At 42.2% G+C, this 22,695-nt stretch overlaps 1 protein-coding gene across 5 annotated transcripts in view; it reads right to left on the reverse strand.

The window, feature by feature from the left end:
- Positions 1-1,162: 1,162 nt before the first annotated feature.
- The window catches only part of LOC130556098 (diacylglycerol kinase beta), a 185,581-nt gene continuing 164,048 nt past the window's right edge, over positions 1,163-22,695 (reverse strand). For 4 of the 5 annotated variants that reach the window (XM_057336794.1, XM_057336795.1, XM_057336796.1 and 1 more), the window contains 3 exons: positions 10,972-11,092; positions 10,208-10,268; positions 1,554-6,625 (listed from right to left, as the gene is read on the reverse strand). In XM_057336794.1, coding sequence (XP_057192777.1) covers positions 6,527-6,625; positions 10,208-10,268; positions 10,972-11,092 — 281 coding nt within the window. In that variant the 3' untranslated portion in view covers positions 1,554-6,526. Of the gene's footprint in view, positions 6,626-10,207; positions 10,269-10,971; positions 11,093-22,695 lie in introns of all 5 variants that reach the window. The other variant, XM_057336793.1, reaches the window with a different exon arrangement.

Genomic DNA, 22,695 nt, shown 5'->3' on the forward strand with positions numbered 1-22,695 from the left:
GTATGAGCATGTACAGCACTCAATACTTAGTTGGGGCTCCTTTTGCCTGAATTACTGCAGCAATGCGGCGTGGCATGGAGTCGATCAGTCTGTGGCACTGCTCAGGTGTTATGAAAGACCAGGTTGCTCTGATAGTGGCCTTCAGCTCTTCTGCATTGTTGGGTCTGACATATCGCATCTTCCTCTTCACAATACCCCATAGATTTTCTATGGGGTAAAGGTCAGGCGAGTTTGCTGGCCAATTAAGAACAGGGATACCATGGTCCTTAAACCAGGTACTGGTAGCTTTGGCACTGTGTGCAGGTGCCAAGTCCTGTTGGAAAATGAAATCTGCATCTCCATAAAGTTAGCGTGTTTTTGCGTTTTCGTGTGGACTCTGGGTTTTTTTTTAAACAAAGACTAGGCCTCACTAGGCCTCACTCTGTCTCGTTGTTATTTTTCCCCCTTTTCTTTTGTTTTCCGTTTGCCCTCCAGCCTCACCCCACTGACCCTGGCTTCCAGTTTCCCCAGCTCCACAGGCCTTCCAGCACAGCCTTGCCACCTCTCCTAGCTCTGTTCTCGGCCCCCGGGTCTGCTAACCACTCTTCTGCCATCACAGTGTTGACCGTGACTCACTGCTCCTGACCAGTCGTCCATTCCTCTGCTGGCGCTGCCATATAAAATGGGTTTCCCAGTTGGCCTCGCAGTCAGCTTTGACGACTTTGGTCTTCCGTTGGTCATCAGCCTGGTCTTCCTGTCCACCTTATAACTCCTGGGTGTCTGGCGTACCCAGTGCTGTGATTACGTTCTATTGCCTTGCTGTTTCAATAAACTGTTAACCTGCAATCGAGTCTCTCTCTCGTTCCTGACAATTCAGGCTAAAGAAAACTGTTTTAAACTGAATTTTTACTTATTTGCTCAATAACTGGTTTTTGCTTGTTTTTAACCAATCAAAATAACACTTTACAGCTTTAGCTTGCGACTTAGTACATAAACTTGCTTAAATTACCCTCCGAAGTTGTGTAAAATCAGCCAGTCAGATTTGAGCTTGCTAGGTGGAGAAAAGGCATCTCAGTTTTGTGTGACTCTAATTATAAGGCCCTGCAAAGGTGCTTTACAATGCCATAAAAAAACATTTTTGGCTGAATGGTCCCGTATAGAACACCCAAACAACCTTTCTGTATCACAAAATGTTTTTTTTTGGATTGGACAAAAGTTCTTTTGATTATAAAAAATATAAATGATTCTTATAAAAACCCTGAGTACATGAAGAATGGCTGTTTAAATTTTCTTCTAATATTAGCGTATTTATCAAGCTCCTATGTTTTGGTCCAGTAACTTGTCTTTAATGGAATATGAATATGTTTTCTTTGCCATTAAAGTAAAATACATTTTAATATAAACCTCAGTCTGAAAAAAATAACCATTTCAGCGGCATTTGCATCTGAACTATTCACATGGTTCTTTGGAGAACCAAAAGTAGTTATTCTATGGCATCGGTGTGAAGAACTCGTAGCACCTTCTTTTCTGTAAGAGCGCACAGTCTTTTCCCCCCGAGAACCTCATATAATTAACCCAGAAGCACTAACGTATGTGATTTATTGTGTAAACTGATCTTTAATCACGATGAGTAAAAGATGGTGTCAGCATACTGTAGGCGCCTTGGCTGGACGTGAAAAAGCATCTCATTCGACAATGACCAACACAGACACAGAGCTTTAGTCTCTCCTTTTATTCAATAAAACTCTTTTGTCCATCAACACGTATGCCAACAGCTGACAAGAAACAGAGTAACAGAGGCTAACCGGGCTCTATGAAGTCTCGCCCTCTGGCCCGATCTCTATACACGAATCTGACTTTGTCCTTGAATTTTTTATGCCTACCACACGGATGGACTGCTACAAACCACATTAACCCTAAGGCAGGAATAAGACAGAGAGTTATACATGCGTGTAAAACATCACATTCAGGGTTGATATGGACTCTACGCATCAGTGCCGCTCCATACTGTTCATCTGTCCCAGCTAAGAATAGAGTTACACTGAGAGAAATCATGCTGTCTCTAAGAGACAGGTAAGACATGAGGGCATCTGTTCTGTCGGATTTCTCAACACTGAAGTGTGTCAGTTTGTCAATGTCCAAAAATACTATCTCTGTATTAATGTGCTGAGACAACCATGAATAAGCCATTTTATGTTGAACAGCTTTGAAAATTCATCCTTTACTCCCCACTTGTCATTTAAAACTTGTATGACTTTCTTTCTTCTGCAGAACACAAAAGAAGATATTTTAAAGAATGCTGGTAACCGAACAACAGCGGGAGCCATTCACTCCCATTGGTTTAGGTCCATACAATCGAAGTGAATGCGCACCGCCGTTTTTTGGTTACCAACATTCTTTGAAAGATCTTCTTTTGTGGTCTGAAGAAGACAGTCATACAGGTTTGGAATGAAAAGAGGGTGAGTAAATGATGGCAGAATGTTCATTTTGGGTAAACTACCCCTTTAAGAAGTTTTTGGCGGGACGATGTATTTCATTGGCCAATCAGATTGTTCTCATTGCAATTTCTAGTGGCAAAGAAATCACACAATTCAGCTTTAGGTTAATATAAATTTGAGTTAATTGACAAATTTGTTTTTTTTTCAATAATAAAGCTCACAATTCTTAAAACTCTTCCTGATTTGGTCCCAAGAGGCAGCATGTTTTTACAGATAAAATCACATCACTGTTATGAGAAATGAGACAGTGATGAGAAGAATCAGTAATCACAGCCTTAGAAGAGCTTAAAAAAATCTGACGATATCAAAAATAATATGCAGTCCATAAATCATCATCCAGGTATTTCACTTTCATCCCTTTTCTACTAAAAGTGAGTAGGCAGGTATGATGACATTGATAGCAATGAATTATTGCAACACAGCAAAACAGATGTTGACCTCTTGTTTCAGTTTTGGTTGATTTTCAGTGGCTCGTATTGCAAGTCTTACTTTGCTCCAGGCAAAATGCTAGTTTGTATTGGTAGTTAAGGCTATCAGTTATTTATTTTGACAGAAACAACACAAAAGGTGACATCGATAGATTCTGAAATGACATTCCTCAGTTGTCTATTGATCAGCATTCAATATGGGTGCCAAACCTCTGCCTACAAAATACAGAACATAACAAAGAACATCCACAGAGGTACATTTACAATGAACATGCTACTAACAGATCATAAGAAAAAAGTACAGTGGATAGATACTTAGGGCATTGTGGGTAAAAAAATATACTTATTAGTGTGAACTAATAAAACGGCAACAATCAGCGTGGTCTCTTCAGGCAGATGTCTTTGTTTCAGCAGGCATGGTCAAACTTTAGATAAAATATAAACAAAATCTATGCATACATGACTGTTTCCAATCATTCTAAACCGTAAAATGAAAAGTAGTTGTAAACATGCACTCTTAACCAAACCGCCAGACTGTCTAAACCATCTGTCCAAAGACCACAGAAACAATGGTGCTCTATTCATGATAAACTGGATGTGACCTTCACTCATCCCTGTGGTCATATGGAGAGATGGTCATGTTTAGGACACTGGTGTAGCTTCTGCGGTTCAGTGTTCTTTAAAGGGACATTAACCTGCAAACTCTGAGAAGAGCTCAACCATCTGCGAGACGCTCAGAGACTGCAATTCTCCCAGAGCTGAACTGAGATCAGTTTCAAAACCTTACTCCATGACAAGATAAGACCCTAGTTCTGTATTGGTAAAATATATACAATTCCAACACAGATTTTGGCATGGGCAATTGCTCCATCTTCTCACCCAACATCACACGGCACTTGCAGGTAATGATCACTGTGTTGAGCTATATTGGGGTTATGCCTGATGGCTACAGTCAATCATGTAACGCTTTCGGTATCACTCCTATCGTCTGATGCTACCTCTGACCTCTACGTTATACCTTTAAACACAGTTCTATATGCAAACAAGGCTCTTTAAATATATAAATACTGATACATAGTGGGCATCTTTATTTTAGATAATTTATCAGTATATGGGCCCTTTTATACAGAATAAATATAAAAAAGCTCAGTTTTTGTTGCTAAATTATGTTCTTCCATTACACTTTTGGATCATGGTGTCACTGTTCCTAGGATAAGCAACTTTTAACTTTTCATATTTCCTGGGCCGCTTTTGCTCCCTTTTGACCGTCGACCTGAAATCGAAATCTGATGTTTCATGCTGCAATCGGGAGTAGTGTTTCACATGATAGACACTCCCTGAAATAGGAAGTTAAATTTAGGCTCCGTCCATGCAGCAGTAAATCAACCCTCACTGCAGCAGCTTGTTGTGAGAGAGGACCACAGAACTCAGTGTTAATACCAGTGCTGGATCCATTACAGCCCGCGGAGGATGGAGATGCTCCAAGCCACAGCGCAAGGACTCGCTTTTCTCAGATCGGTCTCCAGTAACGGGTGATCATGTCAAATCGCATTTTCCATATATTATTATTATAGGTTAGTAGGAGAAACAAGATTGAATGAAATATGGCAGGTTAAAACATGTCAGGGAGAATCATACAGAAGTATTTTGCACTTAAAACGTAATGGCACCATGTTTGATTTGATTTGGCATTCATTGAATTGCAAACCTTTTAGAGGACACCGTTTTTGCAAAACGAGAAAATGCCATATGGATAATAATTGGTAATTGGTACAAAATTGTCTTCAGAACACAGATTCACAAATTAAAGGGCTCTTTCAACGTAGAAGGTATTCACACTTGCCCCTTTTCCACTAAAAGGGTGCTGATGGCCTGTCTTGAACCGCTCCGCATGTATCCATCGCGTGAATCTGGTCAGTAGCCTTGAACCCAACAACATCCAAGAATTTAAGAATCCAATTTTAAGACTGAAGTCAGTTTTAAATACGTATCCCTGTCTCTGAAATCCAGCCTAAAGTCTTATGAGATTAGCAGCATCAAAGTTTGATTTCAACCATAAATTTTACTCTTATTTCAAGTTTGACATGGCCTTACTCAGTCAATATTAAAGATATCAAGGTTATATTTTCACAGAATGTTCTTTACTTTATGTGGAATGATTTTATCTGCAAATCAGTAAATTGATTTTGTGATCGTGGGTCTCAAATGTTACGAGAGTTTCCATGAGAAATAACAAACGGTGGACAAAACCTTGAAAAAGGATAAATGAGCCTGCCAAATAAATGAGATGCCGATTCGCACGAGACTAATATTATCACAGGACCTCGGTGCTTGTCAAAATATGGTAGGTTACCTCGTTTTCAGACCAGCACGCCATGGGCGCGCATATGGGCGCAAATGCATTTGCTATTTAAACAACCGCTCGAGCTGAAACTAGCAAAAGACACTTGCATCGTGCCTGGCGCCGCATTGCGCCAAGTGTATGATAGAGCCCATAAAGTTCCTGTGTGTGTTGTTGCTTCAATTATTTTTTCTATAAACAAACATCACATTATAAATACTATATATTATACAATTTATGAGTGATGTGGCATGTTTGGTTGTGGTTATGTAGTAACGTGGTCAGTTACATCATCAAGTCAGTGGAAATGCGGGACGGTTCTGATGGAGCTTTATAATGTCCACTGGCTGAGCATCAACAACATTTCTGTGGAAAGGGAGTAAATTGAGCATGTAGCGCTGCATTATGGGATTAAAAAATCCAGCCAATTATATTGCTCTGGTCAGTTTTGAGGCCTCAGGATGAACACCAAAAACGCCTTAGGCAAACTACAAAAAGTGAAATGTTGAATAATTTTTAGCTCAGTTTGACTTGTCATCACCCATGGACCTTCAGAAACATCTTCATAATGGATAAGATTGCTGTTTCTTCTGTTTAGTGGTGTCTTGTTGTAGGGCCTTGGAGTAGCTCTGGAATGACTGTTTGCATGCACTGATCTATAATTCAGTACAGCCCCTTCATGTGGAAAGTTTGCTTCATGGTCCTTCTAGGCTAAACCTGGGCTTATTCCACCCACCCTTATTTTAAGATTATTATCGTGCCAGAGTTTCTCTCTGTTGTCCTTCTCTATACAGTTGAAAAAGCCTCTCCGACTTTTCACTCTACTCTGCCTTGCTCTTGTTCTTCTGGTCTTCGTTTGCAATCTCTCTCTCTCTTTCTCTGAAACTGGCAGTATCTTCTGATGAGCCTCATAAGAAGGGAGAGGACACAGTGTAATCCAAAGGCAGTGGCCTACTGGTAAGGAGGGAAATTGAAATCGAATCCTAGCTTACAGGTCATGCAGACATTCTTAACGATAAGACACAGGAAGTGGTCATTACACCCACGGAGAATCCGTTCAACTGGTCCAGACTGAGAAGATCAGCCCATGTTGGTAGATGGAGTCCATTGCCCACAAAAGGCCCATTACACTGTTTTATTGTTGTTCCAAAGGTGAAGGTCTGCAGCCTTTTTCGTTGGGTCCCCAACACCCAAAGACAAAGAAGAGGCTGAGGAAGGTGGAGATGTTGGCGCGTGTTTGCATGATTGTAGAAGGGTGGGTGATTTTTGGAGTCTCATATCTAGTCCCGACTTCTGTTTCTTTTCTTAAAGAAGAAGAACGGTGTTTTCTGTGGTGGTCCCAGCAGCATGGGCACCTGGTTCTTATGTGTGATCCGTATCTGCAAGAGTGACAGGAAAGAAGCCAAGATTATTTCCCAAAGTCAATTTCTATGTTTCAAAAGCTAATAAGATGCAATTGAGACAGTTTCAACCATTTGAAAGGTACCTTTACTATTCTGTTTGCTAAAGTACGTCATATCTAAATTAGCATTACATGTATCCTTGTGGAGAAGACAAAATGAAAAAATAGATGGGTACAAGTAGACATATGCCCTGTTAACCGAAAATATATATCACGTGATTTATGCACAACTTGTCAGTGAAGTACGGTAAAATGCTGCTGCATCCGAAAGCCAGAGGGCGCTCTCGTGCAGAAACTCAAAATACGCACTGCAGAAGAAGACCATGACACACGTAGTAGTAGGAAATGCCTAAGGACATGTTTTATCACTGTTACTCAAGCGTCCTCACGTATTTTTATGATAATAAAGTATATTTATAATGATCATGTTTGACGGGTGTTGCTTTTTCAAATGTTATAAGCGACTCAAACTCGCACTGCTTTTAGATCGAGCAGCATTTCTACTGATCCCAGAGACGTGCTTCACGGACAAGCTAAGCATCAATAAAATAAACGATACCTTGCATTATCGCAGCCAGCTCGGTTTCAGCAGGATTTGGTGGTAACCGCGGTTAACTGGGCACATGTCTAGTACAATGTGACCCTTACGCAAAGAAAATACATTTTCCTATATATTAACTGTCAATATATTAAATCATTTATTTGAAAATATATAGAAACATTTTTAATAAATCTTTCAATAATCAAACATAAACACTTGGTTCTAACGTAAAGAAATTATTTTTTTGCATATTGCATTTTCCAGAAAATTTCTAAATATTTTTGTTTTTAAGGGAAGTGGTGTTTGCCAAGTCAGACCCCAATATTATAATTATGCTTACATGTTTTAACAGAATGCTAGCATAATTAAAAATGATTCTAGCATGTTTTCGCAGGATGCTAGTGTAATTTAGCATAATTTGCATAATGCTTACATGTTTATAGAATTGTAGCTGGTGTAGTCATTACTAGAGTCTATAAACTTGTTGCTAGGTGTTTTTAATGTGTTTAAGGTGGTTACTAGGGTGCTTCATCTGGTTGTTAGGGTTCATAAGCTTGTTGCTAGGTGTTGCTAAGCTGGTTTAGCTGGTTTCTAGGGTGTTTTATCTTGTTTCTAGGTGTTGTTAGGGTCTATAAGCTTGATGCTGGGTATTGCTAAGGTGTTTTAGGTGGTTACTAGGTGGACACTGTTTCATCTAGTTGCTAGGCATTGTTAGGGTCTAGAAAACAAAAGAGAAAACAAAGAGAGAGTGAAAAAACACTCAAACAGTGTCACTAAATAATAGTTTCAATTTCTTTAAAAGTGGAAATGAATGTGTGGAGTGTATATTTTTATGCTTATAGATGACAGTGTCATTAGCTAAGGAACCTGCTAACATCAAACTCCAAATTGTTCACGTATGTGTTTTGACATTGTCAGGATGCCGCCTTAGAAGCAGGCGGCTCACTATGATTTCAGAACCAAGCTTACATGAGTTATGTGAAGAAAGCAAATCTGAACAGTTGGTTAAATCCTTCTGGTTGTTAATTCCTCGCTGCTTTAAGCCCATGACACTGTTCTCCATCACATTCAGCAAATGAGCTGACAGAAGTCACACATGTGCAGATTAACAGGCACAAAACCGAGCTGACCTTGAAACTGAAATAACATCTAATATTCCCCTCTGCACTGTTGGGCAAATTAGAGAGAACTAGAGGCGCAGCGGCACACTTTTTATAGAGCCCTGCTTGTGCTGATGGAGATGTATATATAGCAGAGGACATTGTGTTGGAGTTATGTGCAGATGGAAACCTGCATGTTTATTCCCCTTTCTTAATGACATAATCAGTCAATGGCAGGGTGTGACATGACAGTGTTTTAATTAACAGGCTGCTCGCTGGGAAGGATGAATGTACAAAGCTCCGACAGACCAGAGGAGGCAATTTGCAGCTATGGAGGGTTGGGTGTGTCAGACTTGATGCTCTTGAGAATGTTTAAGAGCGGAGAGATCTGAATTGTCTTTGTACGAAGTCTTTTGGCCCTGTTGTGAACAGAGTGGATGGAAGATTTGAGAAGGCAGATTCAAACTCCTATTCTAATACCTTTTACGAGAGAAATTCAGAATGAATTTATTTCACCCGTTGATAGTGCTATTTAGCACCCGTTTCACAAATTCAATTATGCAAATCGTGTAACGGCACAAATGTGCTCGAAGAATGAAACACAATTTGTACAATTCTCTATGCTGCAGGCTGGTTCCAGATTGTAGAGACGACCACAATCTGACATAGTTTTCTTAAAGGTATAGTTCACCCAAATATGAAAATTCTCTTGCATATCCATGGTAGTGTGTTGACAACTAGTCATGAGACATGCGCGAACCAATGAGATTCAAAAGATTTTCAAAATAATTGAATTTATAGATGGTTTCATTGGACGCATGTGTAACGGAGGCCAGCTAGTGAAGAGCTGTGCAGTGTGTAAACCTCACTCCCCGACCAACAGAGACGCACTTTAGCCTCCTCGTTAGAGTGCCCGTCTCCCATCCGGACCGACGCCGGTTCGAGGCCCGCGTGGGGCGAGTAGGATCCTTTACATTGGTGCCGTGACCCGGATGGGAGTGAGGTTTAGGGAGGTGAGTGTAACAGAGGCCAGCTAGTGAAGAGCTGTGCAGTGTGTAAACCTCACTCCCCGACCAACAAAAACGCTCTAGCGACAGATGCTAGAGACTGTGGTCTTTAGCCTCTTCATTAGAGCGCCCGTCTCCCATCCGGACTGACGCCAGTTCGAGGCCCGCGCGGGGCGAGTAGGACCGGTTACACATGCGCCTGGCCCAAAGTCTTCAAGTCTACTTGAAGTTATGTTTTTGTCGTGTAGCGTTTGTTTATGTTGTTGTCGCTGAACCCATCTATAGTGCTGGTATGTCTGTTACCATGAAACGCAACATATCAATGACTCAAAAAGCTTGAATTATAAATTTTTTCTTTCAAAAACTGATCATTTCGATTCAGAAGACATTTATTACCCCATTGTAGTCAATTGGATTCATTCTATAATACATATTTGTGCTTTTTGAAGGCTCAGCAGCATCTTGAATATAAGAGTATAAAATTAATTGTTTGCGTTCAAGAGAGTAAAAGAAGGTTCTGAGATGCTTCAGGGTGTGAAAATGATTGATAAGAGTTTTCCTTATCTGGGTGAATTATTCCTTTAACTGTACAGCAATCCAAACATCAAAATCCAAGCAGTGATTACACATTTAGATACATTCCCCGCTTATAACACACTTTTTTATTTTGATTTAATCATCATTTGAATTATTGCTGCTTTTAAATTGTAAAAAATTTTGCAGTAAAAGTAAAATGTTAAAGCTCCAATATTATTCGAACCATAAACATCTTTATTTTCACAATAACGTCTTGCAACTGAAACATTACTCTTGTCACAGTGCTTGATTTTACTCAGGCAGGTGTGGGTCATGAAAGAACCTGTGTTTCTGTTCCAAACATTGCAAATGAAAGCAAGGCAAAATCAGCTGACCGTGCACGGAGGCTGCATCCACGGTTCACCATCAATCTGCATGGGCAGCAGCCGGGACGTCCTGTAAGCAGAGAGACACAGACAGAGCCGTCAGGGGTTGGGTCACCGACCAGGCCATAGGCACGAGGCTGCTCTACAACACTGCATCTTTTGTTCCCAACACTCTGTACCCATCCGGCCCCCTTACTCTTTAAACTAACAGACTCGCACACACTGAAAAGCTCATACACACATACACCAAAAGTTAGTTTAGTCTTTTCACAGAAGGCACTACAAGTTAAAACAACACGGCATGGGAGAATGACGACGATGAATGCTCTATTAATGCACATTTTGGAAAGTATTATGCGGCTAGTCCTATAAACATGTGATTATTTGACAGCGAGACCTGTGAATAACCAGCTCCATTCAATTTAGTGTTAACTGTTAGGGTCATTATGAAGGTTTTATGGAGCGAGTCGGGTCAGAGCAACACAAACATGAGTGGCACCTCAGACCTGATGAGTCTCCAGCAGTTCATTAGCATAAGTCAGGACATACTACAAACATCATTATTCACCGCTAAGAGCTTCTCAGAAAGCTGCTGGCAAAGGTCAAAGGTCTGATTTATTGTCCGCTGTGGCCGAGAGAGAGTGCCCTACTGAGGGTGAGAGACGTTTCAGAGCTATACAGGAAGTTGGTGTGTTTATCTATGAGCTGAACAAAAACTGACCCCTCGGTCAATGTGTGTGAGTGCATGTGTGTGCAAGGGCACAGCTACTGACCTGATGGTGACACTTGAACACTGTGCAAGGCGCCTTCCAGCACTCTTGAGACCCGTGTAGATCTGACCCATCTCGATAGCTCCCTCCAAACCTACCACCTCTAGAAGCTGGTCGCTCAGATCTGTTTAGCAAAAGCGGAAGAAATCAATGTGTGAGAAAGAAAAAGAGAGATTGAATTTGTTTCATTTGTTTTTTAAATGAGTTCAAGCGTTCATTCTAAAATCTCAGACTCTGTCTGTTTGTGACATTACTTGTATCAGTGAAACTCTAAAAAGGCTTATGTCAGATTACTGCTGTTTTTCTTTCAGTAGAAGAATCTGTCACTCAAGCTAAATCTCCATTCGCTTAACCTTGCAACACTGCAGATAATCTTCTTCCAAAGTATTTTTGTCTTGTTTTGTATCTAAACATTTTTATTCAAGATACATTTACTTGTTTCTGAAAGAAAAATATAAATGCTTAAAGGAGAGATTTTTTCTACTTTTACACAAATGTAATATACGTAAATCTTAGGAGTCCACAGAATGTGTCTGTGAAGTTTCAGCTCAAAATTCTCCTCAGATCTTTTATTATACCATGCTCTAATTGCCCAGTTTTGCATGAGAGGAGAAACGCACTGTTTTGGTGTGTGTCTCTTTAAGTGCAAATGAGCTGCTAGTCTCCGCCCCCTTTCCAGCAGAAAACGCAGCCAGTGCTGTGAGCCTGTGCTTCCATCGACAAAACAAGAAATAAGGGTCACATAAAGCGAATGACAAACGCTGTGTCTCGTCTTAAAACACCAAACACATTGTTTTCTATAAGTGAACAGACTCCTAACACAGGCGTCACGTTTTCTTTATGCGAAAGTACACATGACAAAACGGTCGCATATTTACAAACCATACACACTGCTTTCTATAAGTGAAAGTAACGTTACCCACGAAAGAAGGGTCACAAAAAGCGAATGAGAAACACTGTGTCTTTGAACATCAAACACATTGTTTTCTATAAGCATACCTTTCCCCCGGGGCCATTCGCGAAGGTGCTCCGGTCCCTGTTGGTCCGGTGTTCTGTCGATTTATGCTACCCATCAAAATTTGCTATTGTGATTGGGTTGGGGGAGGGGTTATTCCTGTTTGGTATGGAGGTAGCAAAATTCGACAGGGTAGCACAATTCGCCAGAACACCGGTCACAGCAGCTTTCGGGGGTGAGACGCGCGATCGCGTCCCCAGTTTCACGGGTGAAATAACAAAACGGAAGGGTGGCGGGAGATGGGTGTGAAAAACGGGAGATTCTAACGGGAATGTTGACAGGTATGTCTATAAGCGAACGGACTCCTAACAAACGCGTCACGTTATCTATATGCAAAAGTACACATGACAAACCCGTCGTGTATTTACAAACCATACACACTGCTTTCAATAAGTGAAAGTACCCATGACAAAACCCGTCGCGTGTTTACAAACCATGCACACTGCTTTCTATAAGTGAAGGGACAAACGTTTCACAGCAACATTTTACCTACTTTTAAGTTGCTGCAGGTCCCTGAGTATGGGAGGCAAATCCTGCCAAATTTAAATAAATAAATTAAACGATGAAAATGAAAACCAGATTAGCAATTTCATTATACACAACTGCGTGCACAATATGTGCCAAAATGAAAAATAAAATGAAATTATTTTATTTTCATTTTCATTTTTACACTGACAATGCGTTGTCCCTGTCAAATTGAAAAAGAAAATACAATTGGTGATTTGACATTTCATTTTCACTAAAATCTCGAGGCAAGACTGCCAATATGAAAATGAAAAGGCAAATGTGAAAAATAAATTGTAAAAACATTTTTTACAAAGGTTTTATTAATGTTCACGCAATAATACTGACACAATTCAAATTAATATGTAAACTTTGATTTTCATTTTATTTTATTTTCTCTTCTCTTTTATTTCATTTTCGTTTTCTTTTACTTGTTCACGGTCATGCAAATTACATGTTAATTAGTGGGTGTGGACGAGCGTCTGCATTACTGGGAACGCCCACAAAAAACGTCATATCCGTTTATTCGAACGAACGTGTGTAGACCTTGTCAGGCGCTTGGCCTTAGCGCTTTGTAATGATGACGATGACTGTGCCTGGTGCAATACCGAAAGTTGTTGTGTGGTGTACTGCATCTCTGATAAGTTAACAGACGAACAAACTAAAGCATAGGAGAGCCCGTATCTCTAGCGTGCCCTGAAACATGCCGGAGCGCGATTGTCCCCACTCCGCCGCTGACCTGCTCTTACACTGTACATTACCATCCGCACCCGAGCACGCTATCATCATTACACTGTGACTGCTTTTAAGAAAACATAAACAAAGCGATCTTTCTCAGCACAATAGAATCCATCGTAATGTTCGGTATGAGGTTGATAAGATGTGTTTAACCTCAAGCGCGCGGTGCGCAGACCAATTCGCTTATGGTATCACAAGAGCGGCTCATATGTGTTTAAATCAGCCCCGCGTACTTCATTCATTATGATTATGAGCCAATCGTTATACGAAGTGCTGCACTATGTTATAAATGCATGTTTTAAATGATGCGCCTGTTTAAATTCCTTGAAGTTCAGCTGTCATACCAAAAAGCATCTAATACGCACAGCACTATTAATTCATTCAAATGTTTTTTTTTTTGTCCCACGGCGCGGTGACACAGGCCTGCACTTATAAGTGTTGTAGGTATTAGATGTTTTTTGGTTGGTTGGATGGTTTTTAATTTTCATCGTTTAATTTATTTATTTAAATTTGGCAGGATTTGCCTCCCATACCTGAGGTCTTACTTAAAAAATACTTACAATGTCTTTACTTGCAGCTTTGCCTTGTTTAGTGTGGAGGATTTCCATTGAAAACAAAATAAATCCATTGCTCTCTTGTCTCCTGTGAGGCTGGGAACAGTGTTCTGTGCTGGTCTGTGCAGCCAACAACAGAACACTTAGTTCTATTCAGAGCTTTGCTCTGCTTTGCTTACTTTTGCCATGGTGTCGGAAACAAATTCACATATGTCGCTTGCAAAAACAAAAATGGCGGCAGCACCATGGGTGGACACGTTCACAAAAAGGGGCGGTAATATTATAATAAGAACGGCTACCTACGTCAGAAGGGGAGTGAAATCTGAACGGCTCGTTTTCTCGCAGGCTTGCAGAGATAGGCTCACGTAAACAAAGTTACTGGATTGTCATTTTTCACGTTTTCTGAGTTGGTAGATGCACCAGAGACTCGATTATAGCACTTAAACATGGAAAAAGTCTGATTTTCATGAAATGGCCCATTTAAAAGAAGCATCTTTGCCAATAAACTTAAAAATAAACTATGTCGGCGACAACAGCCTTGTGGTTAGTGCGCCAACACATATAGTCATTGCGCTCATGGTGACCCGGGTTCGATTCCCGTCTCAGCGGTCCTTTGCTGGCCCTGCTCCCCTATCTTCTCCCAATGCCTTTCTGTCTACTCTCCACTGTACTCTATCATTAAAGGCATAAAAGCCTTTTTTTGCATTTAAAATAAGAAATTAAATTTGAGTTTTACCCAGTGCTCGAATTGAGGGGGATCAAGGACCCCTCATAAGGAATTAGGGACTCCCTATAAGAAGTAAAAAATAGGGGTTCCCTCGGATACATTTATTTTAGAAAAAAAAAAGTTAAATCTGAAATTTGTGCAATAAGAATAATTATTTACAATAACTAGTACGTCTGTTTTTAGGTGACTTATCATGTCTCTTTAAAAATGTAAGCGCATGATGTCATGTACTGGTTTGGCACATCTTTGATAATAATTTAGGGTATTATTATTTGGATACTTGGTTAAAAAATATGATTCTGTTGCATAGAACTGAATGAAGAATAATATATTTAGTATTGTCAATATTTTTTACTAAAAAGTAGTATCAAATATATATTTTAAAGATTTTTAAAGTAATTTTTGGTCCCCCCATAAAAACATCTCTTGGTGGGGACCCCTATCAGACGGGATTTAATTAGAATACTGGCTTTACCTCTTTATTCAGGACTTAATTCAAGTTGTATTAAACTAATTTTTAATACATTAGGTCACTTTCTTGGTCAAGTCGTGATTTAAGAATTTTTAGATATTTGTAATGCAAAACACAAATGGGGGCAGTTGTGGCCTAATGGTTAGAGAGTCGGACTCATGACCAGAAGGTTGCCGGTTCGATTCCCAGGGCCGGCGGGTAACAACTGAGGTGCCCTTGAGCAAGGCACCTTACCCCTACTTGCTCCCCGGGCGCTGTAGTGATAGCTGCCCACTGCTCCGGGGGTATGTGTGTTCACTACTCTCTGGATGGGTTAAATGCAGAGGTCACATTTCGTTGCCTTGTACTTGTACATGTGCAATGACAATAAATTGAATCCAAATCCAAATCCAAAACAAGACAAAAATACAAAGTAAAAAGTTTGTTTTTGCAGTGAAGACATCAGATGTGTGATTTTTATTTCCGAGACTAAAAAACAAACTGGGTCAGCAGTAAAGCCTTGAGGTCAGCAGTAAAGGTTACAACAAGGCCAAGCTTTAGTAAATTCCTGCAGAACATTGTTATCCTTTACACACTCATTAACTTTCTTTCAGTCACACCAGCACAGATGACAGGATCACACAGGCAATGTCGCATACACACACACACTGTGGCTTTATGTCTGTTGAAGAGTAGAGGAAATGAACCACACTAAATGAGTGATTTATAAGCCTCTTCTCTTCTAAGAAAGTCTCCTTCTTTGAATCATTACTCCAAAAGTCAATGCAATCAAATTCAGCACCTGAAAACTGCATATTACATGTAACCCATCACAAGAGTGTGAATGCATCTAGAGCTGATCATAGCACAACCATGATCATATGTGGCATATGTAAAACCTGAACAGAACGTGATGTCAGCCTGAGAGCAAACTGAACATGTAAGACGTTTCATTGAACCTGGTCAAACGTCCATCCACATTTGCTATAGACAACAGTGAAACCAAATCCGCATCACACAAAGTGATCAAGACCGATGTTTCATGTAGCGGTCAATTTGACTATTCTTTGGATCTGCCCATACACTGCAAATCTCCCCCTGCCCCTCTGTTGTGTGACATGTACTTAAGGACACATCAGCAAATGGTTACTCGCTTCAGCTCGCTCGGGTGCAGATAGGCAGAAACTGTCTGTTTAGATGTGCGGTGTATACCAGAGTGTAAACACTGTTAATAATTTCACAATGTCACCTGACAGAACACAGACAAACTTTTGCAACCAAGCAGGAAACTGTAGTCTGGCTATTCTGCTCCGGTGAGATAGAGACTTACACAGGCTGATGCTGCAGGTCACGAATAATGCTGACCAATCAGAAATGACATCGACACAGGACAGTGCTTGACTTTGGTTTACAATGATATTTCAAACTTACAATACTGTTACTGTATTAGATTGAAATATTATATTTTATAATATTTTTATGTTAAAATGTTAAGTATTTAATTTAATAAATATATTATTTATTATAGCGACACCATAAATTAAGATACAGTAGCATACAGCAACCATTGAATGATGCTCTATATTAAAGGGGATGTGTAACGGTGTTTCATGCATTCTGACTTCTTTACAATGTTAAACGTGCTGTCTTCTCATGCTTGACATGGTCAACTTGTCAAAAAATGAGTTGGACGTATGACTTAGTATTTCTGTGCTCGATACACTCCCCCAGCATTCGTATAGGTTTTGGAAAGTTTTTTTCGAAAATGAAAATCCGTTTCGTAACAACTTTTTTTAGTCCCTTATTGGACAATTCTCCCAGAAAAGCACGCCAACGCATCAACCCGGCAGAGCCAGAAGAAACAGCACTCCCACGTGTCAACCATGGAGACAAAAGGAGCATGCGCACATGTCAACCAGCTGGAGCAAGAGAGAGAGAGAGAGCACTGCATTTGCGAAGTTCAGCTGTGTTTGTTTGTTCACTGCATTTCGGTGAGGAATGTTACATAAACGGTGGATATAACGCTGGATTTTGCAGTTTAAAACTGATAGATGGAGCAGTCCCAGCGCTAAAAGATGCCGGACAATGGGTGCGCACGTGCTTTAGTTCCGCCCCCCCTCGCACATGTGCAGGTCATGTGTTTTCTGAAATAATCGCACAGCTGTATCTGTCTTTTGAAATTGTGATCAAATTAAAGACTCTACGGATATTTGAAGGGTGCGATACTATTCTGTAAGTACTCAAGATTAACATGAGATATGCAGAAACTGTCTGAGTAACGGTCACTTATATTAAGATAATAAATTCAGCAGCTGTGAATATTGGATTTACGCAGGGAGTAAGTTAGTCACCGTCAAGTATAAATATTTCACTGAGAAAATTTCACAGCAGATGTCACAGAACGAGTCTTCAGTGAATGTTGCCAACTTTAAAACTGTGTCGAGTACACTCCAGAAACGCCTACATGCGCAACAAGAGTTTTTTGAGAAACTTTCATTTATGCATTATAAGCAGTAGCCTACATGCCTCTTCAAGAAAAGTCTTTTGATATCTTACGTAAGATTTTATGTAAGAAAGAAAAATGAAATAACATTTTTCTCAAGGTTTTATTCTGTACTATGGATAGGCCCGTTTGTCATTTTGTTACTTTGGTTATTTGGCTGAAAGCTCAAGCTACAGCATCAGATGATCTTTGGACGTTGCATCATGCTGTATGTTTATATTTATTCAACTTTCAAAAATGTGTTTCATGACCCTTCTGTTCCATTCAGCTGCGCTTTGTGTACTTTTTTAAAAGACAACGGGTCTCATTCACTAATAATTGCATAAATTTTTAGTATTTATATGCACATTTAAACTTCTCACGCCTAATTCACAACACGTACACGTACATTCACAACATGAATTTGTTCTTAACCGAATTAGTATTCTAAATGAGCAGCCAAGAGAAAGAGACTGGGGATTTTTGCGTACATGTGCTTTCAGCTGTTCCAATCTTTTTTCTTATAATTAGAATAAATTTTAGTACAAAGTTTTAGTGAATCATGATTTGTTCATGAAAACGTTGTACGCATGCTTAGTGAATGAGACCCATTGTGTGTCCCATAAGAACACGTCACCTCTTCATCCTCTTCATTACTGAAGCTTCACTGATGCAAATAAACCAAACAAACCTAAACATGAGACCCCTTTTGAGATGTGGGTCTAAACTAACTTTTGCAATGTAAAATGTTTTAACTGTGATTTCATGACTCTAATCTGTTGGTTTTCATGTGGTTTGACCGGTGAGTCTCTTTTGTTGAGTCATGACCCGGCTGAAGAGAAAAAGCTGCCTGCCAGTGTTTATAAAGTGTTTATTGATTGATGAGAAGTGGAGAGGTCTGAACGTGCTTGACTATGCAGCTTTGCCGGAGGATATTGTGAATCTCCTCTGAAAGGTCAGACAGGAGAGCTTTGCTGAGAGGTAAACAAAACATACTTTGCTTAGAGAGCTTCAAAATGCCCCAACAGAGAAATCTATGCCTGCTATTCTTTATCCACACTCTCAATGGCACAAGTAGGCATGTCAAAGATCCTGACACTGAGCATCTTGGGATTTTTCCCAGGAAGAATAATAGGATTGAGGGTGATAAGAAGAGAAGAGGGAGTTAAAGAGGGTAGATTATTAGTTCAACAGTGACTCTATGAAGTGAAGTGATGGGCGTCTCTCTAAAGACTAAATTCAGTCATATAGTGTATCACGTCAATAATAAAACGATTAATCTGTATAAAAAATGTTCCTTCAGAAGGATACACAAGAAGTTTTATATTTTAGGGATAGCAAAGATTAAAAGGAAAGGTTGGAAGCAAGATTCAAACCTGTACTGCCTGAGCACCTGAGAAAAAATACAGTAAACCAGTTAACATCCAAAATATATAAATCTATAATAAACAAGATTTATTAATATATTCACATACTGTATGCTGAATGCTATATTCAACTGTGCATTTACTGCCAGCCTTGTCTTTGGTTTCATGAAGCAAACTTATCATTATCGAACGCACAGCCCCTTTTTCATTGACCTAATGTAGAAGACAAAATAAATAATAAAGAGGGAGGGAAAAACTGATGACAGTCTTATTTTCCTCACGACACAAATGTTTCCCGCTCTGTGAGGTTTGGGCTTTCTTATTCCAGGCAGCACATCACAGCAAGGCAACGCTAAGAATAGCTCCCAAACGCCTTCTTACGTAACCAGTCAGAATGCATTGTGTGGAAGACAATATGTTCCGGCTAAGCAGCGTCGTGTTAGAGGTTTTACAAAATTACAGTGATCTAAACAAATTACATGAACCTCACTGACCGTGTTTATCATAAAAAACAACGTTATTTGATCACTGCCAATGATAGAGTGGAAACTGAATCCTTTCTCAGTTAACAACAATTTCAATGGCAGTAAGTGAACACTACAGTACAAAGGTCAGCATATACTTATATACATATACATACAGCCATGTTTTAAATATTTGGACATGCTATAAACAAAATGAAAAACAAATTAAAATATGAAACATGTGACTATTGTACCTACACTGTAAAACAACATTCAGAGCCCAAGTCAAAATTTTCTAATGACTAACATCTACATTTTTCAATTGGCTCAGTTGAGGTTTCAAAAATGTTTAATTTGTGAAATTGAGAAATACAGCAGTAACAAGTCAATAGAAAATTTAGACAGCTAGGTAACTTTTTTTAAGTTGAACCAACAGTTTTTTTACAGTGTATTATGAATTTAACAGACTGCTAACAATGTTTCCCTTTCTGTCGGTCTCTCGATGTTGTGTCGAGCCGACAGATGGGGTTTGACTTGAGAACCTATCATCTTCTGATTATTTAGAAAAGGCCAATGAAAATTGGCGAATGAATTTTGCATGCCGGGCTCCACCCCGGATATCCGGGTATAAAAGGAAGACGGTGTGCTGTATTCATTCACCTTTTGGTCATCAGAGCCTACGCATCTGATGATCTTTCTGCGATCTTTGTTGATCTACTTCCGAAGAAGCTATCTTCCTGCTGGAATCTACAACGTGGTGCAGTGGACGGTCCCTTCCTGCAGCGACTCTCCCCTGGGCGTCTCGGCAGTTCCGGAGGTGTTCGAGCAGATTTCCTTTTCTAAAAGAGCAAATTTCTCCAGCGTGGTATGGCCCGCTGTTCTCGTGGGTGCAATGCGCTCATCGAGGAAGGGGACGGACACGATGTCTGCCTCAGGTGTTTGGGCCTTCATGAGTGCTTGATGAAGATGAGATGTCCATTGCAGCATCGGAGGGCGACCTATTGGCATCCGACCCCGACGATTCCTCGGAGCTACCTCCCTCGGGGGGTCGAGCCCAGGAAGAGGCGGACGTCGAGATGTCAACCATGCTATTCCAGGCCGCCGCGAGCATTGGGCTGCAGTGCACAGCACCGCCTCTCCCCCAGCGCTCGTGGTTGGATACGTGGTACCTGGGGTCCGAGCGCGACTCCAAGCCGCACCCGGCCCCGTTCCCGTTCTTCCCGGAAGTGCATGAGGGGCTCAGTAAGACGTGGAACGCGCCCCTCACAGCTCGTTCCCGTCAGACCGGCTCTGTCGCCCTTACTTCGATGGTGGGGCAGCCCGAAGCTATGTCGAGCTTCCCCAGGTGGAGCGTGCTGTCGCGGTGCACCTGTGCCTGGAGGGCTCGGCCTAGACTCCCGTCCAAGGCGTGTAAGTTTTCAGCATCGCTAGTGTCGAAGGCTTACACTGTTGCGGGCCAAGCTGCCTCCGCCCTCCACGCCATGGCCATCCTGCAGGTACACCAGACCAGGCTAAGGCGTTGAAGGAGCTCCACAAAGGTAAGACTGACTCAGCGGTAATGCAGGAACTCCGCACCGCCACCGATCTCGCTCTACGGGTGACTAAGGTGACGGCGCAGGCCCTGAGTCGGGCGATGTACACCATGGTGGTCCAGGAGAGACACCTCTGGCTAAACCTTGCGCAGATGAGGGACGCTGAGAAGGTTCGCTTTCTCGACACTCCCATCTCGCAGGACGGGCTGTTTGGTGATACCGTCAAGGACTTCTCCCAGCAGTTCTCGGTGGTGAAGAAGCAGATGGATAAAACACGGTGATAAAACACATCCTGCCCCGCCGCGACTCGGCCGCCTTCAGGATCCCGAGCGGCGTCTGCTCCCAGGCAGCCCTGGCCCTCTTCAACACCGGCTCCAGCGCCCCCTACCCAGGCTGCCTCCCTGAAAAGGACGTCGAAGGGGAAACCGCCACCCCGTCAGCAGCCATCATGGAAGCAGAAGCGGCCCTGATGGGGGAACCCCAGGGAGATTGAGGCTACCATTGGGCCCGACCCCAGCCACTCCAACGCTGGGGGATCGGAGAGGGACGGTTCCTGCCCCGTCTCACCACCTGCTGGCCCCCTCCTGGGGGCTAGCGCCCACTTACTCTCAAAAAAGAGAGTTTCCTCTCTCTCTGGGTCATCACAGCTGCTCCCACCCTCGGCACGACGGTGGACGGCAACTCGACGTTGCGCCATGGCGAAGCACAACGTTGAGTATGAACACCAGCCCAGAGCACTCTCAGTCAGACAGTGCTTTGAGTTGCGTAATCGCCAGGCAGGAAAAACAGCAGAGCCGATCTCCTCCCCGGGGGCCCTCCCCCGGCAAGGGATCCGTATTGCTGGCCATCGTACCACCCCCTGCGGGGGCGATGAAGCAAATCAAACCCCTAGTCCCCCTGTCTCGGTGCCTGGGAGCTTGGCTTCAGTTTCCCAGGACATCAGGCTGGCTAGGGAGGACGATCCGTCTCGGCTACGGATCGTAAGGATCGTAAGGATGCCTCTCCCAAGTTTCGGGGCATCCTTTCCACCTCAGTCAGAGTGCTTCGGGCCGAGGTTGCCACCCTTCTGGCGAAGGGAGCGATCGAGCCCGTCCTACCAGCAGAGATGTTCAACGGGTTTTACAGCCCGTACTTCATTGTCCCAAAGAAAGGCGGGGGGCTTGCGCCCCATCCTAGATCTGCGTGCCCTGAACAAGCACCTACACAAGCTGCCGTTCAGGATGATCACGCAGAAGCATCAGGATTGGTTCATGGCAATCGACCTGAAGGACGCGTACTTTCATGTCTCGATCCTCCCTCGACATTGGCCGTTTCTGTGGTTCGCTTTCGAGGGGCGGGCATATCAGTACAGGGTCCTCCCCTTCGGTCTGTCCCTGTCTCCACGTGTCTTCACGAAGATCGTGGAAGACGCCCTCCTTCCCCTCAGGGTACTGAATTACCTCAATGACTGGCTAGTCTTGGCACACTCGCGAGATCTGTTGTGTACACACAGGGACCTGGTGCTCCGGCACCTAGATCGGATGGGGCTACAGGTCAACTGGGAAAAGACCAAGCTCTCCCCCGTGCAGAGCATCCTCTTTCTCGGTATGGAACTCGACTCGGTCTCCATGACAGCGCGACTGACTACAGAGCGCGCCCAGTCAGTGTTGAACCTGAAACAATTTCAGAGGCTCCTGGGATACATGGCATCCTCAGCGGGGGTGGTCCCCCTCGGGTTGATGCACATGTGACCGCTCCAACACTGGCTACAGAGCCGGGTTCCTTGGAGAGCGTGGCACACCGGTAGCAGGCATATGGTCATCACGCCTTTCTGCCGACGCACCCTGACCCCCTGGTCGTCCATGACCTTCTTGCGGACAGGAGTCCCCCTAGGGCAGGTGTCAAGGCATGTCG

The sequence above is a fragment of the Triplophysa rosa genome, linkage group LG6 (genome assembly GCF_024868665.1).
Source record: "Triplophysa rosa linkage group LG6, Trosa_1v2, whole genome shotgun sequence".
In the NCBI taxonomy this organism is placed as follows: Eukaryota; Metazoa; Chordata; class Actinopteri; order Cypriniformes; family Nemacheilidae; genus Triplophysa; species Triplophysa rosa.